Source organism: Struthio camelus, chromosome 10 (genome assembly GCF_040807025.1).
Source record: "Struthio camelus isolate bStrCam1 chromosome 10, bStrCam1.hap1, whole genome shotgun sequence".
In the NCBI taxonomy this organism is placed as follows: Eukaryota; Metazoa; Chordata; class Aves; order Struthioniformes; family Struthionidae; genus Struthio; species Struthio camelus.
The window spans coordinates 684,156-699,345 of record NC_090951.1 but is presented as its reverse complement, the minus strand read 5'-3'; the positions used below and the strand labels follow the sequence as shown (position 1 = coordinate 699,345).

Here is a 15,190-nt window from a genome sequence, read left to right as displayed (position 1 = left end):
GCTATCCACAGACAAGGCAGGCAGATTAGTTTGGTCCAGAGGTTCATGATGCTGAAAAGCAGCTCCAAGAAAATGTCAGGAAGAGGTTTGAGGAGGGAGGCACCACCAAATATGGAATTTTATTTTCCATCAGGCAATGAAAACACAGTTCCCTAGTTCAGCTGAAAACTTTTTCCCAGACTGGCTGCTGAACTTAGTAGGAGGAAGGTTTTTTCAGTTGGCTGCGGGGGGATGGAGGGGTGGCTGTTTTTTAAATCAATGGAGAAAGCAAAAACCCCACTGTAAATTTCTAGGGCAAGTGGCAAGCTGGTTTACGGAATGCAGGGAGATGAGAACCTCTGGCTTACGGAAAGCAGCATGAATTAATAATCATTTAATTGGCTTCTCCATTATGTTGCTGGGTTGGGAGATGGAAGTTTAGATGAAGGGGCTGTCAGTGGTACTTTAGCTAAAAGACTCTGACGGTCGGGAGGCGGGGGTGGTGACTCCCTTTCCACCAGGATCAAGAGTAGTCAGCTTTTCGGGACAGTTGCCATTTTCACCTCTGGACCTAGCAAAAGAAAGGATCCACACTTCTAAGCGAGCATCCCCTCTCACCTCTGAAATAAAACCTGGGAGGATTTTTCTTCCTCTTCTGAAAGCAGAAGTTGCTGAGAAAGAACAAGAAGAAAGGTAGGCCTCCAAAAAGTGCTCTGGTAGGCCAGCATGCCTGCAGCAGCTCTGTCCTGTTGCCTTTGGCTTTCAGGTGCATTTGTTGAGAAATGCGTTTTTTTCGCAAAGGTCAACAAATCTGAAATAAATCCATTTAAAGAGTCAAAATAATAAAAATAATAATTGAAAAATTGTCATACATCATACTTTAGACCCAGATAATCCTTCCTTTTTCTTCTTTGCAAGGCCTTTATCTCTAAGCATGATCTTTTATATAGTTACAGCACAGGCTGTGTGCTCTACCTTGTCTAGTACTGAGCTGTGATTTGGAGGTGAGGCCTTTTTGACATTTTCAATCTAGGACATTTAATCCGGTCCACTCCACGCAGAGATGCAAAGGTCCTGCACAGCTGTCAGAGCGCTCTGCAAGCAATCACAGAGTGTACTCAGAGCGGATGCAAGCTGCATGTCCTCATTTCTCCGAGATGGAAGAGAGTTCTTAATTCCTCTGATCTGTGATGTGGACTGAATGTGTCACTTATATATTTGGCTGCTTATGAACAATAAACTTTGGTCTTGATGTTAAAATTCCCATTTGAGTTGTCAACTAAAAAAATAATGCCTAGAGCAAATACTGAGCATATGTTTTTGAGAACGCTGCAAAAAAAAACAGTTATTCTGGGGCCTGGGCAAATATTAATAATTCTGATTTTGAAGAATTACTGTTATGTGTTGGATCAAGTGCACTTGATAATAAAAATGGGCACTTTGGAGACAGTAAGCAAAAGTAGGTTTTTAATTACCTTTTACTTTTCCCTACTCCTAAGCAGGCCGCTTCCCAGTAGGAAGGAAATAGGAAAAAACATTAATGGCTTCAGAGGTTATAGCTAGTATTTAGCAACTCTGGGGCAACTGTCTGCAATTGGGATACTAAAATTAGTGGCTGTGTCTGAAAACATCACATTAGTGCATTGCTAGAGATTGCACGCAGTGAAATCAGTGGCGTAGCCAGGATAAGAATCAGCGACTCCCTGAGCTCCTTGTTGTACCTTGCTATAGACAGCACCAGATCTCATCGCTGATGGAGAGATCAGTGTTGCAGGTTCCGAAAGCTTAATTTTGAAATGGATATAGCTGTAGAGGAGGTCACCTGGTTTTTCTCTTTAATACAGTCTTGTAGGTATTTAGTGATACCTGCTTTGTTTCCAAAGCTGAGAGTGTTTTCATTCTTTAATTTGGAAGGATGACCAGTACATTTTACCTAAGATTTCTCTCGTCATTTTATTTTACTACCTCGCAGTCCCTTTCCCCTCTTGCAGCACTGAGTGATTTCCGCACATAACTCACTGGAGCACTAATCGGTAGTTTTGTAGCATAATTGATACTCAAAGGTTTGAAGTGGCAGTTGATAGATACTGAGTCCAGAGAGACCCTCCCCAAGCCACGTTGCAGACGTAATTGCCAATCAGCACGGAGAAGTCTAAGGGGACCCTAAATCTTGGGAGGCTCGTTGTCGCGGCCCCGGCAGCAGGAGAGGAGCAGAGCTCCTAGCCCTGCCTGGCTGCGTGCGGACGGATCTTGGCGATCTCTCCTCAAGTCAGTCCTGATGCCTGGCTTCCTGATTGCAGCTGACAATTTAATGTCTGAGGTCAACCCGAGGAGTGGACAATGTCAACGGTAGTTAACCTCCTTACTGGGGCCACTCTCACGTCACACACAGCTTAGCCAAGGCGTTTCAGTGCAGGGTGATCCTCCACCAGCCGCAGCACATCAGATCTCGTTCGGAGTTGGCCTTGCCCTTCCTAGGAGCCTGTGGCTTATCAAGTACAACGGGCTCCCAGTGACGTTTTCTCTGCTGTCCCAAACCCCCTTACAAGGGGCTGCTTTCCTTGGCAAGAAGGAAAGTATGGACTGATGCTGTGCTTTATACTCCAAGGATATTGCACCATCTGGAAGTAAGAAAGGCTAACTCTAGGCCTGCAGATGTTTTTAATGACTTTCCAGTGCTGAGCCCCAGAGAAGGTGTCAGGTCCAGTCAGCAGTTTTGACCTGAATCAAAGCTTACTGTTCTGTGCAGGGAGCAGAATGGTGCCTGCAGTCCGGTAAGACAATGCTCATACCACTGGCTTGCTTTACACAAAGAAACTCCAGGTTGGGACTTTTTAATAGAACTGGAAGAGCAATGGGGGTCCTCTTTTTTATTTTCATATATATATTCATGGATGTTACATCTGAGCATGGAGGTGGTGTAACAAGCTAGAGTTAAAATACTAAGCATGCAGCAGAGTAGGAACAAGGGGCAGAGCTGTGTGGTAAGGAAATCACCACTAAGCAGGCTTTGCCATGGCCAAGTCTACAAGGAGGTCCTTAGTAGTGCTAGAACTCATCAGATCCCTCCCTCCTCCTAACAGTATTGTTATCTATTTGCAATATCTATTTTCCATTTCCTGGAGGTTATTTTGCCTCTATTTTGTGGAATGCTTAGAGGTGGGGGGTCTGGCAGGAAAGGAGGTTAGAAATGTGGATTGCACTTCTTATTTTGGTATGGTACTTTTTGAGATACGTCTCGTGTCAGTAATTGAAAGAATCTTTGTGAAGGAAGTAGTTTACCTGATCTTGCTCTGACCGCATCTTCTGAAATAGGGTGCAGATGCCAATGAGTTCACAAAGAGAATAAGAGACAGGGAGCAGAGTATGGGGGGACCAGTCTAAGAATGCGACAGTGCCTTGTTAATCGGCAGCCAATCCATCATATTAAATATCCAGCTGTCATATATTACCTTTCAAGTGAAAATGAATAACTCCCATTAAGGGCGAAATGGGTTTGAAGTCGATTCGAGACAGATTAAAGTACTGTTATGAATGTGTGTTCGGGGAGGAGGAGACGGGGGCTGTGTATAATATACTTGTCCTTACAGTTTTTAAATAATAGATGTCCCACAAATTTATGTACTCCAGGATACGGGGGGGGAGGGGTAAAGGTCAGAGGATGTGCATTCTGCGAAGTGCCTCAACCTACGAAGTGTTTTACTATTGAGTTTTTGGTTTTGTCTGCCTCTTTTTGTTTTGATGAATTAAAATTGCATCTCATCAACTTGTTACAGTTGGTGATTGCCTGGATCTAGTCCCAGCACTAGCTATAGGCTGGGTTCTGCTGTTGATATCCCATTATGATTTTGGTGGGACTGCTTGCTAGGGATTGCCCTGAGATATGTTCTCGTCCCAGAGCTTGCACGAGTTGCATGCGCTGAGCGTGCGGGTGCTGGCCTTCTAGCAGTGTGCACTTGCTTCCAGGACTGAGGTGCAAATGAGTTGTGTTGCACTGCCACAGCTTTCAGCTGTCTCTAAGGCAAATGTCTTCCGAAGCGGTTATATGCAAAACTTTGTATGTTCAGAGCTAGGAATATGAATTCCACTTTGTCATGTGTCTGTCCAACTGCTCGTGGAGATGACATGTTGGCCTTGATGTCTGGCCAAGCATTTGTATGCAGGCATAAATACAGGAAAAGACTCTTCCTGCACCTAGCAGGTTGTAAGCAGTCTACATAAATAGCTGTGATTTCTCTGCTTCGAGCTGTGAATTTGACACAATTCCTTTATTACGGAAGATAATCAAGAAAGACCTTTTTTTGGCCAGCTGTGATTTGTAGGATGTAAGTTAATCCGTGTACACTTTCTCCTCCCAAGTCTTGTGTTTCAAGAAACTGCAGCAGTGTAAATGGAAATATTGTCGTCATCCAACTTAAGCCTCTTTGGGGGTATCCTGATACAAATCTCTTTTTTGTTGCAGCACCAGCCAGCCAGGCAGAGAAGGAGCTGACAGAGCCTCCAGCATCCTCTAAACGCATGTCATTTCCCAGCAGCTCTGAGTCACCTCTCTCCTTTAAATGGTCAAAAACTTCAGAGGAGACCAAATCAGAGCAGGTAAGGAGCAAGAACCCCGTTTTCTGTGTACCTGCAAGCAGATGATTTGTTTCATGTATGCCAAAAGCAAAAAAATAAGATGATAACGACAGAAGGTGGTAACTGGTGGTAGGAAAGGCATCAAATTATTAAAGTCTAGCTCTAAGAAAAGAGGAAAACAGCAGCTGTAGCAATTGCATGATTCATTTGTCTTGCTCTGCAGATGTATCAGTGTCCATATTGCAAGTACAGTAACACAGACGTGAATCGGCTGCGGGTACACGCCATGACCCAGCACTCAGTGCAACCCATGCTCCGCTGCCCACTCTGCCAGGACATGCTGAATAACAAGATCCATTTGCAGCTGCACCTCACACATCTGCACAGTGTGTCACCTGACTGTGTTGAGAAACTCATCATGACGGTAAGTCGCTGCATATTCAAACATGTCTGCTGCCTTCTTAGAAGGTACGAAGATAAAAGGGATGCCCTCACTTGGACAGGCTAACGTTGCTGCAATGCGCCACTCTGGGCAACTCCCTGATCTGTCTGGGCTTTCTCATTGAGATTTTTCCCATCTCTGCATGTTTTGTCTGCAGAAGCTAGGTTGTGCGTGCTTGAGCACTGTGAAAACTGGCACTATTGCTATATTGAGTAGTTTTCCTATGAAGAGATTGGAACAAATAAGATTTCCCTTAACTACTGAGGTCATCACATAGGACTGCACTTTGCACAGAAGCTTTCGGAGGTGAAGTAGTTGATGTGCTGTGCTGCTCCTGTTGCAGAGAGAGCGAGTGCTCCGTATGTAGATTAGCACTTCTGAAGAGGGACACCCAGGGTTGTTAAGGTAACAGATTACAGGAAATTGGGTATTGGGTTTCTGCTTAAAATATGATTTTAAGAACCAATAAGGTTACTTCCGTCGGCAGTCTCGTCTTGTGGAGGAGAGACAGCAGTCCTATCGTGCAGCCCATATCGTGTGCGCGCTTCATTCACTTCATGAAGATCATTGTTATGGTTGTATGAGACAAGTTGGAGCTGTTATTTCTGTGGGGAATCGTTCCATCCAAAATAATCATGCTTTTGATATATAACAATTCACGTTCTCCAGGGTAACCTGAACAAGCAAGGGATATGCTGCAGTTGGCCCAGGAGAGCTTGAATCTTACGTGACTGTTGAATACTATGAAGGGACTGTTTCGAGTGCTATTTTCAAAATATTTTGAAATGCCTGATCTGAAATTGGATTTTAAGACGAGTTAAAATTCTCTGAAGTAGGAAGTTAGGCCAGTAAAGTGTTGATTAGAAATTCTGTAAAGAAAGTCAACTGTTTTCATATAGAACTCGAAATTTGTAACAAATCCACTTCTAGAACTGTTTGTCAAACAAGACCGTGGCTTTGTGTGGGTTGTGATTGTCTGCTCTGAAGTGGAGCAGAAGCTTCAGATAGCACACTGGTTCAGAACAAATGTATTTGCTTCCGGCTTTTGTTCTGTCCTGCATCGTTGTTTTAGCATCTAGTATGGGAATCTTCCTCCAACACTATCTCTGAGGAATTGAAATTCAGCTAACTTCAGAAGGAATTAGAGCGCTTGATAAGAAGTAGTTAATTAACAGAGCAGTGCTCAAATTCTCATTCGAGAGACCTGTTTCTTTTGTTCTGGCTTCCTTTTTCTCCCAGAGCTGTTGATTGAGACTCTCTTTTTGCTACGGGCGCGTGTGTAGGGTAGTGTCCACGACTGCTGGACCTCATCTGTGGGACCTTTGCACGCTTACAGTGCAAAAAATCCTCATAAAGGTGCACCCCATTCTCCAGCACTGAGGCATTTGTTTGAGTAAATAACAGTTTGACTCTCAGACTGTTTCTTTCGTGAATTTCCTTTTCATAGGTTTTACATGAACGTAAAACCTTTCCACTAGCTAGTGTCAGTTTAAGATACAGGTAGAATTAATAAGGCACATTTTCAAAAACCCTTCTAAATTCACAGATGGGATGTATTGTCAGGTTTCTACACTGCTTTTTCTTTGGCATAGTCTTCAAGGCAAGGTTGTGTCTGCATTTAAGAACTTGTTGCCAAGTGTATAAAATTAAGTGTTTATTTTGATTCCTGTCGGTTCTTTCCCTTTGTGATTTTTTTTCTTGCACCCCATTTTGGCTTGTTTTTCCCTTCTTTTCTGATTTCTGACAATGGAAGAGAATAATACCACATATGCCACAATACTTGTGCTCTCTTATCAACTGCCCTTCTGTGGCATTGTTTGAGCAAGCACATGCTGTGTTGCCCAGCTTCTCTTACCCTTCTTTGTTCTTTTCTTTCTCTCTCCCTTCCAGTCATCTTGTGCCTCCATCTCAACCCCCATATGCTTTTTATCTTCCTTCCTTGGTTTCCTGGGTACTTGTCCTCTCACTTTTCTGCCCTGGCTGTCCTGCACCCCTGGGCAGGCCAACGAGGGCTCGTAGTGGTCCGTATTGGACCAGGCTCTCACAGCCACCTGCAAGAACTCGCTGTACTCCACGTAGGAACCACATCCTAATATCCATTAAAAAACCAGCAATGTTGACAGCTCCCAACATTTTCCGAATACAAAATACGAGAGACTTGGGGGAAGAGAGCAGCAGCAATTCACTGACACAAGGTGGTTGCAGCCATGGGCTCTAGTGAGCGCGTGACCCTGCTCTGCTGGATCCACTGCATGTATCCAGGTTAAGGAACTGTCCCCAGCACAAAGACCTAGCTCTCTGGGGCCTACGTCCATTTTAAATTATGGTAGTTAAGTATGCAAATACTTTTTGAGGACTTGAACGAAAGTGATTAGCTTCCAACTACAATAGCGGAAAATATTTTGAGCTTATAAAAGCGCTAAGCAGAAGCTGAGCCGCTTTCTTATGCCAGCCAGTGTAACCAGTTTGCTGAGGGCATCTGTTGAACTGGTGTGAAAATGGTCAGTTTCTGAGTTGGGCTATCTACAAAACTAGCAGTCTAGAAATGGGCGTGGTTAAATTGGTGCCTGCTCTTAACCCACGTGAAGGTATATCCTCCAAGATACAGGCAGACTAATAGAAACAACTCATTAAAGAGCTCAAACGCACCCCACCGAGGACATGCCGAAGCAACTGCTTTGGTGCGGAGGACAGTTGTGTTAGGTCTGTGCGTCTTCTGTGCTGCAGCAGGACCTCATTCTGCCGCTGCAACGAGCAGGACTTCTGCTGAGAAACGAGGAGGTTGCCTCGTCCACAGAGCTCATGCTCTTGCTCGTTTCTTTTTTCATCTTGCTGTTGCCGTCAGCCCTGGATAGCTCTTTCCTTTGGTACCCGGCGACGTGTCTGGGGAGGAAGGCTGTCTCTTCTGGTTCAAACAAATTAACACGTGGGTCAGGAAGATTGTTCTTTTTTGCATTAAATGACAAATACATTAAGAAATCAGCACGGCTTGTGCAGAGCACGGGAGCATCAAACCTTCCTGATTTTGCTTATTCCAGCTAAGATTCCTGTCTCGGTCTGGCGCGTGAATCAGGTCCTGGTGCCACTGAGAGCGAACTGCAGCCCAGTAAATGGGAGCCAGGTTCCTTTCGACACAGTGTCTTTGCACTCGGCGTTTGGAGGAGGCTCCAGTTAATAATACCTTATCAGACGCCTTTCAGGAACCTGCAGTGTCTAATATGTCTGTTGCCATAGGAACCGCTGCTTGCTTATGCTCCGCATCTCATATCTGTGTGTTTCGTGCCCCTTCCTTTTCGTATCAACGAGCAGCCTGGACGAGTGTCCCACAGGGAGCGGTGTGAGCGCGGGCTCCCCCCGGATGCCCTGCCAGTCGCGCCCGCGGCGGGCCAGAGGCACTTGCAGGATGGCAGCGGAGAGCCCGAGCGCACAGCGAGGTGGCGAGGGGGGCCCGGACGCCCACGGGGGAGCCCCCGGCGGGGTGGGGGCCGAGGCCGGGCGCCGGGCCACCCTTGCCCGTCTCGCGCTCTCCTGCTGCTTCCGTTTCACGGGGCTGGTGGACAGATGTGACGCAGTGTGTTTTATGTGGCGTTTCACCAGCTCCGAACTAGTCTAATCGCCATCTTTCCACATAACAGCCTCTTTGCTAATCTCGGGCCTGCACCGCTTCAGCAGAGAGCTCCTTAATGAGGGTGAAGTGCAGTTCGCCTGCATAGTCGATTGACAAGACTGATGGGCTCAAAATAGGAGAGCGGGCTGCTTCCTGAGCAGCCTCCAGTAACGGGGAGCTCTCCCTCCTCCCTCTCTGCTCTCTTTATCTTTCTGCACATTCCTCTCTCTCTTCGTTTAATTCTGTTGTCAGCTTTCTCTTCCTCTGTTTAAGGCGTCTTTCCAGTGTTTCCAGCTGTCTTTTCATCTTTTTCTTTTCTCTCTTGCTCTAAAAGTAATTCTTCCCTATCGCTGCCATCCTCGCTTCTCTCTCATGCTATCTTTACATTTTTTTCCTCTTTCCTATTGTCTTTTCTTATTGCTCTCTCCCTTCTGCTGTCATTCAATTTTTCTCTCTCCCTCCTTCTCGCCCCCTCTTACTCCCCCCTTTCCCTCTCACTCTGTGTCTCATTCTCCATCTCGGATGAAGGTAATGAAAATAATCGGGCTTCATTAATTCTGAGCCCTGTGAGATGATAGCCATTTGGAGCCATGTTTGCCAATTAGATGGTCTAAATTAGAAGTGACCTTGGTATACTGCCATCGCTTTGCTTCTCTGAGTCTAATGAAGCTTTTCACTCCAGCACCCTCTCTCTCTCTTTGTAATGGAAATTACCTCCTTTGTCTGGTTCGGGAACCTTGCATTGCATGTGTATTTCCCCCTGGTTGCATGGACATACGGATAGTAATGTACCTCCTCAGACCCTTCCTAGAGATTTTCTTTTCAAAGCCACATGATTTCAGCATTCTTGGGGCATTTACAGAGGAACCATGTAGAACCTCCACGTGTTTGGTCATTTGGTCCAGAGGAAAGTAAGAGAAGACAGATCCAACGAATGAAGAGAGCTGGCTATTCACACTATCCAAAGATTAATATTTCGGACGTGCCAAGAGTATGCCTGCGTCATAGGGCCAGGGCCAGGGCCGCCATCAGAGCGTGTGTGGTCTGCTGAAGATATTCATGGGATAGGGAGGCAGGAGACGTGGTTTCGCTCCTTGGGTTTTTTTTTTTTTTTTGGTAACAGTAATTCACTGCACCACCTTATTTTTAGAAATGGCCATCAATTTGGGATGCCCAACCATACAAGTGGATCTCTTCATCTTAAAGAAATTTTATCTGCATAAGGGGATCTGAATTTTGTCCAAAATAGAGGGTACTTGGAAGTACAGGTGCTTCTCCCAACACCTTCAGCTGTACCTTCATCTTCTAAGGCAGATAACAGAGTTCTCTGCAGTTTATTGTCAAGTGAAATTCTGCAGCTGAAGTTTCCATATTCAGTACAGACTACAAGAGAAACATGTTGGATGTGGCGAGAGGGAGAGATTCCCAAGGTCTCTGGCCAGTACTTTTCCTTCTTGGCTCTTCAACCTAGCAAGTCCTTCAGCCATAGAGCATGGGGTAGGGATGGAGTCGGTTCCCTCACTGTTGTCGGTGACAGCTTTCCAAGCAAAGAGTGCTCGCTGAATGTTTGCTGCAACGTGAGGATTTTCCAAACGTTTTTGGAGATGCTGACTGTAGTGACTGAAGTAGTGATAAATTGAACCTTGTCTATATATTTGTATTCAAAAACTGGGCTGTCCAAGACAGCAGATAGACTGAGACTGATAATTTTCCCCCATCTCTCATTTGTATTTAGACAGAAAGATCCAGGAGAGCGACCCAGTTCAAGGAGACCGTTTGTATTCTGTACAATAATATTGTTCAGGAGAACAACCCAGAAGAGACCCGGGAAATATTAGCAGGGGGTGTGGGGGCGTGTGTTTTCAGTACTGTGTGCAAAGGTGAATTAGAAAATCTGAGTGTGCAAGAGATTAGTATTTCCAAGCCTGAAAAGCTTCGCTGGTGGTTTATGGGACAGAATATCATGGCTGCAGCTGCAAAGGGGCTACAGTTTAATATGAGACAGAGCAAAATGAGTATGTATAGAAGGAGGAAAGGAGGAAGACAAATCCCAAGCTCCCCGAAGCAGGGACCATCATTGTAATCTATTTGTATGATTGCAGGGGGTTTTCATCCAACTCCTGCACACTGCCGCAGTTAACAGATTCAAAGATAACAAATAACAAATTACATTGTGACTTACATTTGTAGGGCTTTTCTTAAATAATGATTCAAATTGACTGACTTGTTGATGTTGTGAAAAAGCTGGTGTTAAAGAGAAGTTAAAACAAGGAGGTACAGTTATTTAATGTGCTCTAGGATGGATGCCAGATTACATCCCAGGTATCGCCTGCTCAGGTGAAAGGGATGTAGAGAGCACATAGGATCACGTGAGCTAACACAGCCTGTGCTCGAGGTAAATACGTTCCTCTCTACCACCAGAGCAGCTATGCTATTTAAAGACATCTAAAGTACGAAATTCTGCGGTTTAGAGCATCGCTGCTTGTTTATCTGTTGAGTGACCGCGGCCTACAGAGCCTTCCTTCCCCCTTGGTACTCTTATTATTTGTATTACAAAAGCAGCCACAACACATGAGACATTTGCTGCACGCACAAGGAAATGATATCTACTCCGAAGGGTTTGCGGTGTGAAAGGACAAAATAGTTCAAAGTGGAGAGTCGGGAATTCAGTGTAAATGCAAAGCGATTTGAGGTGCGCAGCCCATTTTCATTATTCTTTATCTTTGGTGCTCCTCGTGTGGTGGTCCCTGAGGATGAAGAGAAAGAGTAGCCCTGCCCTGGAAAATGGCATAGGAAGGGGGTGTGCCATTTTAAGGAGAAACCTGAACAGCGCTGAACTGGTAGATGACTAGAGCAGGGACCAGCTCAGTTGCTGAAGCGAGACGAGTGCCTTATTTTCAAAGTTTTATTTCCCAGTGGCAGCCTCGCATGTCTGTCTGGGCTGCCAGCGGTTGCCCTACATCCATACCCAGAATTTCTAGCGTCTTGCGCTTTGCCCCGAGCTTTTTTCTTTTCGCCTTTCAGGATTTTGTGCCTGTAACAATGTAATGCACCGGAGCCTTTTTTTTTCCTTTTTGTGGAGGGAGGGGTGGAAGGAGGGTGAGAACTGTGGCTATGGAGATGCAGGTAGATAAAGGTAATTACTTAAACATATATAGGGCAGGACTTATTGGTTTGGAGACCCAGATTAAGATGCAGAGGAGCATGTGAGGTTGATGATTATATTTCGGGGAGAGTTAATTGACGGAAGGTGAAGGCAGACAAAGAACCGCTGCTTACTGCCTTCTTGAATCCCAATCAGGAATTATGATTAAAGACGCGGCGAGACAACAGAGGCCTGATGAATTGGTGTCTTTTTTTTTTCTTTTTTGCCGTCATTCACACTTGATTGACTTCAACCTTTCAAGTGCAAAAGTCTCTCTTTTCCATTATTATTCATAGCCATCTGAGTTTTTCTAATTAAAGTGTATGAAAACAATTACTGATCCGTCGTACTGAGTCTGGTAGTGGGGATGGCTGCCTTACTGTAACGCGTATAAAAAGCCCACGGTTTTCTATAATGATGTGCAGCTGAGGTGTTAGATAATTTTATTCTTTTTCTACTCTGTTGGGGTTTTTTTAATTTCTCATGATTTATTTTTCATAATTCCTAAAGATCCTAGGAAAGCACTCTCCCTGCTGATAAAACGGAGAGGGACAGCTCCTTTTCTTGCCTCTCCTCCTCTGCTTCCCTGCTCATCCCCCTCCTCAGAGCCCGGTTACTATGAATTAACCAGTGACCTTTCACGTCTCGTGACCCACCACCCACAGCCATCAGATGCTCCCGGTTAGAATAAAAGGTGGAATGAATTTGGTGTGCTCAGCTTCCCTCCTCGTGATTTATCAGTGTCAGCTGCCTTTCCTGCAGATGTCTGTAGAGCCAAATGCTGTGGCTCTCCCTCTCCTCACCTTCACGCACCTGCTCGCTGCAGAAAGGGCCGTGGCTCAGCATCCCTCCCCTGCACCGTGTGGGTGCCTGGAGCCACGCATATGCCAACCTTTGTTTCAGAGGCTTTTCGTGGACTGTTTTTCTTCCGTTCTCTTAATAAAACCACGCCACGTTCTAGTCTGTGTTGGTTTGGATTTGACATACGCGTAGATAAGGAGGACTTCATGTCCTGCGCAGAGGTTTACACTATTTTGGCTGCAGCTTCACCACAGATTTGTTAATATCTCATGTGGTTCGCTCAGAGCTTTGTGGTCTCTGACTTGCAGAAAGCAAGCTGTACTCCATGAATATCACGGCCTCATTTGTCTCTTCCAAAATCCAAGGTTCACGTGCCTTCTCAGTATCTGATAGAAGAATGGAGAGATTTGTTTCTCTAGGAAACTTGTCCAAAAGTGTCTGTTACACCTCACTTTTCCAGCAGTCAGAAGCTGGGAGCACAGGCGCTGTAAGAAAGGTATTGCAAGTCAGTTTTGGTTTCTGTTGCTTCAAATACCATCAGCCCTGGTAAAATGGGAATGGTCCTTGGGTGTCAGCTGTGAGGAAGCGCACAGCTGCTCAAAGCTGTAGTGGCGTCTTTACTTGCTGCAGGCCTATGACCAGTGCTGGCAGCCGTGCACGTGAACGTCAGTGGTGGTACAAGACTGTCCTTCCAGTCCTTCCACTGACTGCTCTGGGAACTGTGGCACTGGGGTGGCTTTTAAGATGCTGTTAGATACTTAAGAAGCATATTTTGTCCTGCTTCTGACACCATCGACCCACAAACTGCACGCTAGGTGGTTTGTATTTTCGATGTGACTGTACACACGCAAAGGAATGTGATTTTCAAAAAAAAAAAAAAAAAAAAGAGTATAAGCATTTGACTCTTTTTTTAAAGAGTGTCTCTAATTGAATGACACAAAATTACCAGACTTTAAAAGACTTCAGAAATCTTGGAGTTCCAGTCCTGCACTGGTAATGATAATGCAGGTTCTGGACAAACGCTTGGAGAGGCAAAAGGACCATGTCAGTCAGAGCAAGGAAAGGGTTACCAAAAGCCTTTCATTTTGCAGACAATTTGCTGTCTTTTTAGTCTTTCCTTATTCATCCTTTCCTTTGTCACCTCTCTCCTTATTTGTTCTTTGCTTTCTCATGCCCCTCCTTTTCCTGCATCGATACACTTTGAAAACAGTGCTGCAATGCTCCCTAGTTCAAGATTACAGTGTACTTTACAAGGTATGATTTAATTAGGGGCCTTATTATGTTTTCAGCAGCTTAAGGTGGGCCTTTCAACTTATCTACCTAATTGGTTGCACAAGAAGTTTCACAGCCCATGACAAAACATTGTCAGTGATCAAAGTCTGAATTCTACATAAAGAAAAATATTAATAATAAGATTATTCTTCAAGTGTGCACTGCTAATTATGTCCAGAATGTAACTGTAGAAACACTTTTGACTGATGTGAGCTTTGTCTAGTAAACATGAGTCTTCAGTGAGCTATGAAAAGTGACGCCTGACTTTACAGTACTGGTGTCTAATTTTGCCACTGAAGATGTTTAAAACATTTTCTTGTGTTTTTCTACTCCCTGCATCCTTCCCTCCCTCCATTTCCAGGTGACAACACCTGAGGTGATGATGCCCAGCAGCATGTTTCTCCCAGCAACTGCTCCGGATAAAGATGGGAACTCCAATACCGAGGAACCAGGGAAACAGCCTGGTGAGTGTGACCGAACAAGGTTTGCCTCTGAAAAGCCAGGGCCTCGCGGTTCGCGCAGCCTGGGTCCCCAGGCCAGAGACTGTGTCTGAGGACACCTACACCTGGTTGATTTCCAACTGCGCAGCTATCTCCTGAGGTCCCCAGCCAGCCAGCACACAGCAGAGCAGTCTCCCGTCACCTGTGCCACAGACAGGCCAGTGTCCCACTTATCCCCACGGTGGGGCAGAGCAGAGCAGCTCTGAGCTGGTGACCAGAAGTCAGGTGAGCACTGCTCACCCGCTCTGGTGATTCATGTGGAAATTGTGTTCAGTCCTGGCACAGGAGGACACCAGATGTGAACAGTGAAAAACAGATGGAGTGGAGGGCTTAGAGAATTGGTCGAGAAACCAAAAATTTTGCTGCTGCTGGTCACAGAGGCTCTACTACTACCTCTGCTCTATTTGCTCGGTCTGCATCATAGCTGAATTATGTACATTGGCAACACAGTGTGGGGAGGTTTGAGCTGCTGCAGTGCTTATCCATCCCAGAGCTCCTCTGCCTTTTTCGTTGCCATGTTGTGTTATGAAGGCATACCTGTAAGTTAATGGCTGTTTATTCCTGGCTTTGTAGCTTGACGTGAGAACATCATAACATCATTCTGCATGGGCAGAAGTGTCTAATCTCAAACCTGGTAGGGGAATAATCCTGATATTCCTTCGGTGATGACCTCCTGGAAAGAGTCTGTAAGGAGTCTGGGAACTAAGACAACTGTTGCTTCCTTTCAGGCATGCAGCACAAAGGGAGAGATCCTGGTGGGACAGCAGTGACGCAACCAGGGTAGCTAGAGCTGCACTGGACAGTAGGATCCTCTGTTAGGCCTCTACCTGTACTGCACTGACTTTTCTGGCAGAACTGTGCTCTCACAC

At 45.4% G+C, this 15,190-nt stretch overlaps 1 protein-coding gene across 8 annotated transcripts in view; it reads left to right on the top strand.

The window, feature by feature from the left end:
• Nucleotides 1-15,190, top strand: part of ZFHX3 (zinc finger homeobox 3) — a 752,695-nt gene that overhangs the window by 718,940 nt on the left and 18,565 nt on the right. For all 8 annotated transcript variants that reach the window (XM_068955804.1, XM_068955803.1, XM_068955806.1 and 5 more), the window contains 3 exons: nt 4,442-4,575; nt 4,778-4,978; nt 14,183-14,285. In XM_068955804.1, the coding sequence (XP_068811905.1) occupies nt 4,442-4,575; nt 4,778-4,978; nt 14,183-14,285 (438 nt within the window). The remainder of the gene's footprint in view (nt 1-4,441; nt 4,576-4,777; nt 4,979-14,182; nt 14,286-15,190) is intronic.